At 46.4% G+C, this 11,539-nt stretch overlaps 1 protein-coding gene across 1 annotated transcript; it reads right to left on the reverse strand.

Moving 5' to 3' along the window:
* Positions 1–104: 104 nt before the first annotated feature.
* On the reverse strand, positions 105–9,869 carry LOC146334369 (phospholipase A and acyltransferase 3-like). Its single transcript, XM_084823600.1, has 4 exons — positions 9,592–9,869; positions 4,762–4,864; positions 3,213–3,481; positions 105–2,146 (listed from the first exon to the last, which is right to left on the reverse strand). Exons 1-4 carry the CDS (start codon positions 9,625–9,627, stop codon positions 2,027–2,029), a joined length of 528 nt encoding a protein of 175 aa, XP_084679726.1. The 5' UTR covers positions 9,628–9,869; the 3' UTR covers positions 105–2,026.
* Between the last annotated feature and the right edge of the window lie 1,670 nt (positions 9,870–11,539).

The following is an 11,539-nucleotide window of genomic DNA, read 5'->3' on the forward strand; positions in this document are numbered from 1 at the left end:
CGCGTTTCTTGTTATTTTTTAAATGCAAAACATGGGTGATTGCAAAAAGGACGACTCTTACTGAATTTCCCCATCTAAGGGAAGGTACAAAAATACACACATATAGTCTTATAAATTGCACTGGTTGCCTTTTATTTCTTTTCTTGGAACTGAAAGAAACAAATGCATTAAAAAGACTAGTGCTGTGCCCAACATTTCTCCCACGTCTTTTTTCCGACCATTCTCATTCCATTTGATAGAAAAGAAATTGCTTTTGCAAAGAAATTCAAAGGAGAAGAAATTTCGGAGAAATTCGCATGGGTCGGGTTTGGGGTTCTTGTGTTTACATTACTTATGAGGTGGCCATGGAGCTTAATTTACTTATGAGGGGGCCATGGAGTGTACAGAGATTCATTGTACAATAATCTCTGTGGCAGCTTGTTGCCTCCTTCGCTTCCTGCACTTCAGTCAAAGCCATCACGAGGAAGACATCATGAGGCAATTCCTCCCATGGGGCTTTTTCAGTTTAGGAAGATCAGGTGGCCTGGGAGGCTGCAGGGCAATGGAAAGATGTGCAATAGAGAGAGAAAACACACACGGCCCCCTCCGCCACCTCACAGTGATTCGGTAAGCTCAACAACCAAAAGAAATTCACAATTCTGCCTCAGGAAAGTGGAAGCCCTATCCGTGAGAAACTGTTAGATAATTTCTTCTCCCCTAGGAGAAATTCCCCCCCCCCCCAATTTCTCTGCCCACAAAGAGGCGGGAGAGTTTTGAGTGGCCCTTTGCGCACCGCTCTAAAAAATACACAGAAGTATAACTGTTTGGTCTCTAGCGTGATGCTGTTCTCTTTTTGATATCACTTTGCTGCCATATTCAAGCCTCTTGACTTTCTGCCATTGTATGTTAGGAACAGATTTGGAAAAGATGCTGGTTTGCACACTGACGTGCTGACATATTAACTGGCCAATATCATCGCTCCCTCTAATACTGAACGCAAGCGGTGAGCGCCAACATGAAAATGGGGGTCACGGAGAAACAAGAGAGAGGTCTTGGCATGCTTATTTGCAAAAGCACTCCTGCTCCCAAAATTAAGCACCTAAGGGGGCAACAACCCCCCCATCCACTTTCTCCACACCATGCATAATTTTGTACACCTCTATCATATCTCCCCTTTACCCACCTTTTTTGTAAGGTAAACAGGCCCAGCTGTTATAATATTTCCTGCTAGGGGAGTTGCTCCAGCCCTTTGATCATTTTATTTGCCCTTTTCTGCACTTTTTCCAACTCTATAATATCCATGCATACATATGCTGAAGTTTTTCCCATCACTTTGTCTCCAGACCAGGAAAACGTTCATCTCCTCAATTTCTGCCTGGTTCAGGGATCAGTAATGGCAAAGAATCAGCCCTCCCCACAAAAGTTGTGCCAACCCAACCACATGATTTCTAGAACTTCTAGAAAAAAATGTAATAGCATGAAACTCAGTATCTAAGATCTACCTAATGAGGTCTACAATGGTGCAAAATTCCACCCCGATCCATCAGAGATTCTCACAGGTACAGTAAGTTTTAAAAGTGCTGACAACTGGCACATCTACCCCTTTTTACTTCCATTTGTGTCGTGGCATATCATATATTTCTTTCCCATTCTGGTGAAAAGTACTGATCTACTTTATTCAGGCTTGTTGCAGAAGGGTGCCTTTCATTGGTTTGGTGAAGTTCTGAGCAGTGGTTCCAAACTTATTAAGGTTTTCCTGCCCCGTGAAAGTCTATGGCAGGAACTGCTGGCAAAGTTACACTGAGCATGCCCAGTTTCATCTGAAGCTGGAAAGCTGCCAGGACGTCAGTGTTTTCAGAGGAATTCTGTTACAGAGGAATTCTACTGTATTCTATGTACAACTGGAAGTTGTGGCAAATCACAGCATCCTTGCTGATCACGAGGCAGGTCTGTTAAGGCGTCACCCTTAGCTTCCAGTTTCCTGGCGTTGTGGAGGAGCCTGAGCAAAGAAAAAAAGAAAGCCCAAGAGAACACGAAGTCTCAGAGTCTATTGGTTCTCTTCTAGGTCCCGCTGCTTGTTCTTCTTCTTAGGCATGAGAGCGCCAACTATTCCCAGGGTAAGCAAACCCAGGCCTGCGATGCTCATACCCACCAGGACATCTCGGACCTGCAGGATCAAAGGGAGAGCCAGTCAACAAAGCCAGAGGTCAAAGGGAAGATCATGTTACCTGACAGGGGTGGAAGGATTTCCCCTCATTTCATTCCTTCAGAGTTCCTCAGGTTTGCTCTGCCTCTGAATTCCAATCCGTCTGAATCCAGGTTTAACAGGGAGAATTCCCAAAATTAATTCCAGAGATGTTATGTGTGCCAGTTTTACCTCAGCATTCAGTTCCTTTGCCTCATTTATTTACTTACTTACTTACAGGATTTATAGACCATGCTGTGTCTGACAAGATTCCCAAGCAGTGGATAATAAAAAAGAAGGGGGGGAATACAACATTAAAATATTTAAAATCAGATAATGCTAATAAAATTGTGACCAGTCAGTCAGGGAAGGTTTGCTTACCTCCATTCCCTCTAAGTTACCAACACGTATTTTTTATTTTTATTTTTATTACTACTCCTACAATTATATCCTGCCTTTTCCCCTCTTGCAAGGAACCCAAGGCAGCTTATATGGTCCCCCTCCTCTCCTTTTTGTCCTCACAACAACCCTGTGAGGTAGGTTAGGCTGAGAGCCAGTGACTGGCCCAAAGTACCCAGTGAGCTTCATGGGACTAGAACTCGGGTTTTCCAGGTCTCAGTCCAACACTCTCACCACTACACCACAGTGGCTCTCACGCATGCACACATTAATAAGAACACTTCAAAAAAGCAATCTTGCTGTGATTGTCTGTATGATTGCATGTAGATTCTTTTTATGCTCTGTTTTACTGATATACATCTATGCAACGTGCAAAAAAAGTCTTGATGCCACTGCTGATACAAATCATATGGAGAGCGCTCTTTTTGGCATGCTTTTATTTACAGCCAAAAGTGCACCTTTTCCCCCTTCTACGTGATTTATGTGCATGATTGATAAAACAATGCAAAAAAAGCATCCTGGGAGTAATTGTATGTATGATTGGATCTAGATTCTTTTTGCGCTGTGTTTTATAGACCATTTACGCTGGCCCTGCTCTCCTTGAATGGAAACCAAATCCCCTGTAATGCTATTAAATGACACCCCTTACTTGGTCGCTCCTGGCCACGCCATAGCGCAGCTCGGTGACGAAATGTTCACAGTTTTCGCTGGTGACTCTGTACTCAAGCTCCTGGCCCACCCTCTCTTCGGCCTGCCGGACAATCTTGGTAGTGGGCAGCGGGGGATACTTGGCATCATGCTTGTTGTTGACCCGGTAGTGGTTCTTGCCTACCACCTCTCGCAGCAGCTCCTTCTTCACCAGCGCCTTGTCGGTTAGGATGGACATGAGGCTGGCACAGCCTGCCCCAGCAACTTCACCTTCAAGAGGGGAAAAGGGAACACCATCAGGGAGAGAACAGCTGGCAAAAAACCAGCAGTGAAAACTTTGCCCATGTTCCGTCATGGAGCTCAGGGGACCAGCAAAAAGCATCAGAATTCCTGCAAAACACCTAGCACACTTTCATTCATTCTTGTTATGGAATCCGGTGGTGCCATGCCGAACATTTCTTCTGCGTTTTTTTTTTACCATTCTCATTCAATTTGGTAGAAAATAAATAGTTTTCAGCAAAAAAAAAAATCAAAAGAGAAGAACGTGAAATTCAGTGAAATTCTCATGAGCGGACTATGGAGCTTTTGTGCTTAGCTTAGTTACAAGATGGCCAAGGCAGTTGTGTGAGTGTCCTGTCTTTCATTGTACTATCATCTCTCTGGTGGGCCACAGCCTCCCTGGCTTCCTGCACTTCAAGTAAGCCCAGGAGAACCTGTCACCAGGTTACTCCTCCCATGGGGCTTTTTCAGTTCAGAAAACATGGCAACTAGGAACGGTGTGGGGCAATGGAAAGTGGTGTAATAAAAAGGCAAAAAATCCACACAGCATCCTCAGTCACCTCGCAATGATAAGGCAAGCTCAAAAACACCATCAAAAAGAAATTCGAAAGCACCCTGAGTAGGAGGCCAAAAAAGAGCCTCTTTTGCAAGAGAAGAAAACATCCAGGAACTTGGAGGACGTATGTCACAGATTTCATTATAACCAGAGGGTAGATTTCACTATACATCCAGGGAATTGGAGGACAGCACTATAATTCAGGTGTGCCACAGTGTGATGACGGCCACTAACCAAGATGGGTCTGGCAAAAGGTATGATTGCTCAATGGAACATCCATGTATAGGGGCAGAATATCTTTGAATACCGGACGCTGGAGATGAACAACATCTGTCTGCCCTTGGAAAGAGAATGGTGGATGTAATGGCCCATCGGTCAGGTGCAGCAAGCTAAAAAACGTTATTGGTTTTATTCCAATCATAACATCCCCCCAAAGGATGCTGGGAATTAGAGTTTGGGTAGCACTCAACACAGTAGCTCAACACTGCCTTAGAAGGAACATTTTAATGCACACAGTGATGTGATGAAATACTGGGGGGTGGGGGGGGGGCGCACACAGACTAAATAAATAAATAAATAAATATTCTAGCTCACCTCCAAAGTTTCAAACCCACCAATTTTCCAAGGATAAAGCTGCTGTCAAAATACACAGGCTGTGTGTTTTTCTCCTAGTCACCTGCCAATCCTACCAGGGATGGGGGTGGGGGGTCCTTACTTGCTGGAGCCAGATGGATAACAAAACCGTTCCCCACGTAGATGGCCCAGTGCTGGTATCCTAAGCGGAAGATTTCGATCAAGTCTCCAGGTTTCAAGTCGTCCTGTAAGTAGGGGACACAGGGCAAAGGTATTCAGCTACCTTCGACAGCAAGCAGCGGGAAACCAAAGAGGGAACATTTCTAGGACATTTAAGAACAGACACACAGAACCCTCAAAGCAAAACTAAGAGCCGGCTCATCACGCCACAGCTCAGAACGTGGAAAGGGTAGGGGTTCCCAGCTTTTGTGCAGTTGTTCCCCATTCTGAAAGGTCGAAATGCCTCTCCGAAAGCTTCATTCCCGGCAGTAAGAGCTTAAAGCTCAAATACGCTGGGGGGTGGTTCTGGTTTTGGCCCCGCCCCCTTTGCCCACGCCCGCCACTGGAATGCAGCCCCCGAAAGCTTCTCTGAAATGGAATGCAGCCCTCAAGATGAAAGAGGTTCAACACCCCTGTTCTGTGTAATCTTTGTTCTGACTGTATCTGTATTGCGTTAGTATTTGCATTATTTGAACTTATCTACATGGTACCGCCTCGGCGGGAAAGGTAACAGCGTTCCGCACACCTCGGTGTTCAGTCACGCCGGCCACATGACCACGGAAGCGTCTTCGGACAGCGCTGGCTCTTCGGCTTAGAAACGGGGATGAGCACCGCACCCTAGAGTCGGACACGACTGGCTGGAGACACCTTTACCTTTTTTTACATCAACTTGTAGCCTCCTTGGCAGGGTTTTGGCAGGGTGTGCCTTTTTAAAGAACAAAAACTAATCTCAGAACCACCCATGGGCAATGCTGAGGTATTGAATATGTCTTTTGCCTCCCAATTCTTCTTACGTGGTGGATTTGTTAAGAAAACACATCTCTTTTTCTTTTGTAAATGCTCGATAATTTCTGAGGAAGCTAGTGCCATGAGGTTTTTCTCCATCCGTTTCTAACCTAGAGGGATATTTCTCCTTATTGGGCAACTTTTCCAATCATTGGTTATTTACTAGGCGATCCGAGAAAGGGTATTGTCAGATCAGTGGCGGGGTTTGCTTTCACTTCCTGCAGGCAAAAGTCACAAACATTGTTTTACATACTTGTTCAATCGACTGGAGATTGGATGCCTCTATTGATCATTTCCAGCTGACGTTTTATTGAAAAACGGTGTGAGTTTGCTTTTTGCAGAAGGGCTGTCTTTCTTTACAATGCACAACCTGTCAGTTTGTGGAGCTTTTCATTATGATGGCCTCTGGTCAATAAATGAGATACATGCATACATAAAATGTCCTTTCTGCCTGTTGCACTCAGAGACACACAGAGTGTCTCTGAGTGTTCGACCTGTGCATGTCAGCAACACGCAAATCTCCCTGCCTTCTACCCGGTCAGACTCTTCATCTAGCTTAGTTGTGTTGACACTGGCCGGCAGCATCAGCTCTCCAGGGTTTCAGGCAGGAGTTTTTCCTGCCCTAACTGGAGATGCCGGGTGAAATCTGGGACCTTCTGGAACAGATGAAGCTGCCTTCTACCAGGTCAGACTCTTCATCCATCTAGCCCAGCAGTGTCGACACTGGCCGGCAGCAGTTTTCCCAAAGAACTACATGCCACATGGAGGGGAGCATGCACACCGCCTCAGCAACAAGGTCTATACTCAGAGAGAGAGAGAGAGAGAGAAAGAGAGAGAGAGAGAGAGAGAGACTGGACCCACCCCTTGACAAGCAAAGAGAAACTAACCCTTGCAGGCTAACTTAAAAACTATGAGCTTAGGCAATCTGGAAAGCATCTCCACACAGAGAGAAGGCATCTCAAGATGCTGGAAAAGATTACTTTTACTTTATAAAGTAAAAGTTTCAGGACTGTGTGTGTGTGTGTGTGTGTGTGTGTGTGTTTTAGGGCTCCTGAAGAAGGCCGCTAAAAACATCAGGGCTGAAATGCATTGGGCTTTGTTATAAATGAAGTCATCTTTTCCAGCTTTCCGAGATGAGTTCACTCTCCATGGGTCACTTAAAAGCGATACACACGTGTACGTACATCACAGCAGAGCAAAAGTCCTTTTCCTCCAACATCCCCTTCCTGGCCAACGTCCCCTTCCTGGGCAAGGTGCTTGAGCGGGTGGTTGTAGGACAGCTCCAGGCACTGTTGAATGAAACGGATTATCTAGATCCATTTCATTCGGGCTTCAGGCCTGGTTTTGGAACAGAAACTGCCTTGGTCGCCCTGTGGGATGACCGCTGCTGGGAGAGGGACAGGGGGAGTGCAACCCTGTTGATTCTCCTGGACCTCTCAGCGGCTTTCGATACCATCGACCATGGTATCCTTCTGGATAGGTTGTCTGGGTTGGGAGTTGGAGGCACTGTACTACAGTGGTTCCACTCCTAATTGGATGGCCGATTCCAGAAGGTGGTGCTGGGGGATTATTGCTCTGCGCCATGGCAATTGTGCCATGGGGTTCCACAGGGCTCTATTTTATCCCCCATGCTGTTTAACATCTGCATGAAACCGCTGGGGGAAGTTATCCGGAGGTGTGGGCTGAGGTGCCATCAATATGCAGATGACACCCAGCTCTACCTCTCTTTCTCATCAAAACCAGGTGAGGCAGTGGCTGTTCTGAACCAGTGCCTGGGCATGGTAATGGACTGGATGAGGGCCAATAAACTGAAACTCAATCCAGACAAGACAGAGGTACTGTTAGTGGGTGGTTCGTCTGCCAGGCTAGGTGATATTCAACCTGTTCTGGAGGGGGTTGCACTCCCCCTAAAGGATCAGGTTTGTAGTTTGGGGGTACTCTTGGATCCAGAACTGTCACTTGAGGCACAGGTGAACTCAGTGGCACGGAGCACTTTTTATCAGCTTAGGCTGGTATACCAACTATGCCCTTATCTGGACAGAGATAGCCTAGCTACAGTTATCCATGCTCTGATAACTTCTCATCTGGATTACTGCAATGCGTTATACGTGGGGCTGCCTTTGAAAACGGTCCGGAAACTTCAGCTGGTCCAAAATAGGGCAGCAAGATTGTTAACAGGGACTGGCCTGCGAGCTCATATTACGCCAGTACTTTTCCAGCTGCACTGGCTGCCAGTCCATTTCCAGGCCCGATTCAAAGTGCTGGTGTTAACATTCAAAGCCCTTAACGGCTTGGGGCCAGGTTACCTGAAGGATCGCCTCCTCCCATATGTGCCTGCCCGGACCTTAAGATCATCATCAGCGGCCCTTCTCCGTGAGCCCCTGCCAAAGGAAGTGAGGCGGGTGGCTACTAGGAGGAGGGCTTTTTCTGCTGTGGCACCCCGGCTCTGGAATGAGCTCCCTAGTGAGGTTCGCCTGGCATCTACATTGTATTCCTTTCGGCGCCAGGTGAAGACCTTTTTATTTTTCCCAGGCATTTTAGCATTTTAGCTTTCTAAATTTTTATCTTTGCTGTTTTAAATCTGTATTTTAAACTCCTGCACTGCTGCTAGGTTTTATTGTGGTTGTATTGTTATATTGTGGTTTTAATGTTCTATATGTTTTAAATTGTTTTATTGTGTGTTGTTTGGTTTTAATTTTTGTGAACCGCCCAGAGAGCTTCGGCTATTGGCCGATATAGAAATTAAATAAATAAATAAATAAATAAATTCCTCACCAGCAGTGCCATCGGGACAGGACTATAGGGCAGAAGTCCAGGGCTCCACTCAATGGAATGAGGAAGACCCCTGCCCCCAAAGACAGCAGCAGGGCTGGCCTGGCTTACCACATTTTGAAGTCAGCAAAGTGACACAAAATTGGGAGGGATAGCTAATACTTTGGAAGACAGAAACAAAATTCAAAGTGATCTGGATAGACTGGAGTGCTGGGAAGAAAACAACAGAATGGCATTTAATAGGGACAAATGCCAAGTTCTGCACCTAGGAAAAAGAAACCAAATGCACAGTTACAAGATGGGGGATATGTGGCTCAACCACACTACGAGCGAGAAGGATCTTGGAATTGTTGTCGATCACAAGCTGAATATGAGCCAACAATGTGATGTGGCTGCAAAAAAGGCAAATGCTATTTTGGGCTGCATTCATAGAAGCATCGCTTCCAAATCCCGGGAAGTACTAGTTCCCCTCTACTCAGCACTGGTTAGGCCTCATCTGGAGTACTGTGTCCAGTTCTGGGCACCACACTTGAAGAAGGATTCAGACAAGCTGGAGAGGGTTCAAAGGAGGGCAACAAAGATGATCAAGGGACTGGAAACAAAGCCCTATGAAGAGAGACTGAAAGAACTGGGCCTGTTTAGCCTTGAGAAGAGAAGACTGAGGGGAGATATGATAGCACTCTTCAAGTACTTGAAAGGTTGTCACAGAGAAGAAGGCCAGGATCTCTTCTTGATCATCCCAGAGTGCAGGACACGGAATAATGGGCTCAAGTTACAGGAAGCCAGATTCCGGCTGAACATCAGGAAAAACTTCCTGAGTGTCAGAGCAATACGGCAATGGAACCAATTACCTGGGGAGGTGGTGGGCTCTCCCACACTGGAGGCCTTCAAGACGAGGCTGGACAGCCATTTGTCGGGGATGCTCTGACTTGGATTCCTGCATTGAGCAGGGGGTTGGACTCGATGGCCTTGTAGGCCCCTTCCAGCCCTACTATTCTATGATTCTATGATTCTACTGTCTAAAGAGGGTGGGCCCCGTAAGATCATCAAGTCCAGAGTCCAAAATTACCTCCAGCGTTCCCACAAAGAGCTCACCCACACTGCTTCTGGTCTGCATCCTCACTCTAGTTTGCCTTAAACTATCACTCCAGACTCTCTACACACACACACTCACACACACACACCGCTCACTTACATTGTCGTATCCTGGCCCCACGCCGCACATCGCCATGGTCGCTGTAGCTTAATCCACAAACGCTCAGTAAGAAAGGGTTGGGAAACTTTACTAGAACGAAGGCAGATATCCTCCCGGCTTCTGCTTCGATGTAAGTAGCAATCGTGAACAACTGGGACTGAAAAATGAAACTAGAACTAAAATAGTTGGTTTGGACCCATGCCAAAATAATTTATACTGTTCACTAAGGGAACGTCTTCAAATTGCCAGTTGCCCACAACAGCTGCGTTTCCCACAGTATAACAGCTATACAGAGAGAGAGAGAGAGAGAGAGAGAGAGAGAGAGAGAGAGAGAGAGAAAGAAAGAAACTCAACCTTTTCCTGGGGAACAAACAGGTCAAACATGAAGTCATGCACCCAGTAAATCATCCACAAAGTCAAGCTAGTAGCGTGACCAACCAACCAGGAAAAAACCTCAAACAGCCCATCTTCCTCTTGCAAGACATTAGCACCATTTTACGGGTGCCCCGTACAGACTCATTACTCCCCCACCACACAAAAACCACGATCACATCCCATACATACAAACTCATGCACCATTAAAGAAACGTTCCTATTATAATCCCAAAATTACACATTTTATATTTCTGAAATTACGTTGTAGGCCGCTCATGGGGCTTTCCTTCCATGCCTGCAAAACACCCACCTTGTTTTTCCCTTGGCTTTTTTTGTGTTTAACATAACATCCAACATGACGAAGAGCCCTACAAAAGCTTGCTGACTACTGTGTAACTTTTTGATTGGTCCTAGTTAGTGTATCGCCTCAGCCAGACTGCAGAAAGGTGTTGTCTGATTTGAAAAACGGGAGGATTGATTGGCGTCCTTTTGCTTCTTTCAGTTCCCTTTGTTTGACCTCCTTATGTTTCTGGCTTCCTGATTTATATCTACATGGTAGAATCATAGAATCATAGAATAGTAGGGTTGGAAGGGGCCTATAAGATCATCGAGTCCAACCCCCTGCTCAATGCAGGAATCCAAGTCAGAGCATCCCTGACAGATGGCTGTCCAGCCTCGTCTTGAACGCCTCCAGTGTGGGAGAGCCCACCGCCTCCCTGGGTCATCGGTTCCATTGTCATATTGCTCTAACAGTCAGGAGGTTTTTCCCAATGTTCAGCCGGAATCTGGCTTCCTGTAACTTCAGCCCATGATTCCGTGTCCTGCACTCTGGGATGATCAAGAAGAGATCCTGGCCTTCCTCTCTGTGACAACCTTTCAAGTACTTGAAGAGTGCTATCGTATCATGTGTGTTTGCTCTCATATATTTGGGGCCTGTACATCAGCAGCATTGGCGCCCACTGTCCTTGAGATCAATATCCCTGATTGTTATGAGGCTTTGTCCCTTCTATCAGCTCTCCCTCCCTCCTGCCTACGCACAAGGAACTCTGGGACCAGTAGTTTTTGAGAGAGCATATCACGTCAGGAAGTTCACATCTTCGTGTCTCTCAATCTACGTCCTAGTGTAAATGCACATGCTGACTCTCTCTGTTCTAGAGCAGGGCTTAGTCAAGCAAACCACTGTTCAGATTAGATGGAAAAAACAGGGGAAAACCCAACATTACATCTGAGCTTTCTGGTAGCCTCAGAGTTACTAGACGTCTCTGTACTACAAGTCAAGTCTGAGCAGCATAACCTCACGGCTATGTATAACTCAACAGGTGCTGCAGAATCTGCCTGGAGAAACATTACAGAGCATCGCAGAGGAATGCCAAAGTGCACATGAACAGAACGGCATGGAAACGACAGCAGGGGTATCCCACAAAACGACACAGCTCAGGGAAGCAGAGACGGCAGCTTCCGCGCTTTTCTTCCCCGTTGCAGCAGCAGCTGCTATTCACGTAGAAGCGGCCAGACATCTTGAGGAGCTGTGCTAGATCCCGTGCCCTTGTCGGCTCCTTTCTGTGCCCTACCC

The sequence above is a fragment of the Heloderma suspectum genome, chromosome 17 (assembly GCF_057233095.1).
Source record: "Heloderma suspectum isolate Gila_16-S chromosome 17, 16-S_ref, whole genome shotgun sequence".
Classification (NCBI taxonomy): domain Eukaryota; kingdom Metazoa; phylum Chordata; class Lepidosauria; order Squamata; family Helodermatidae; genus Heloderma; species Heloderma suspectum.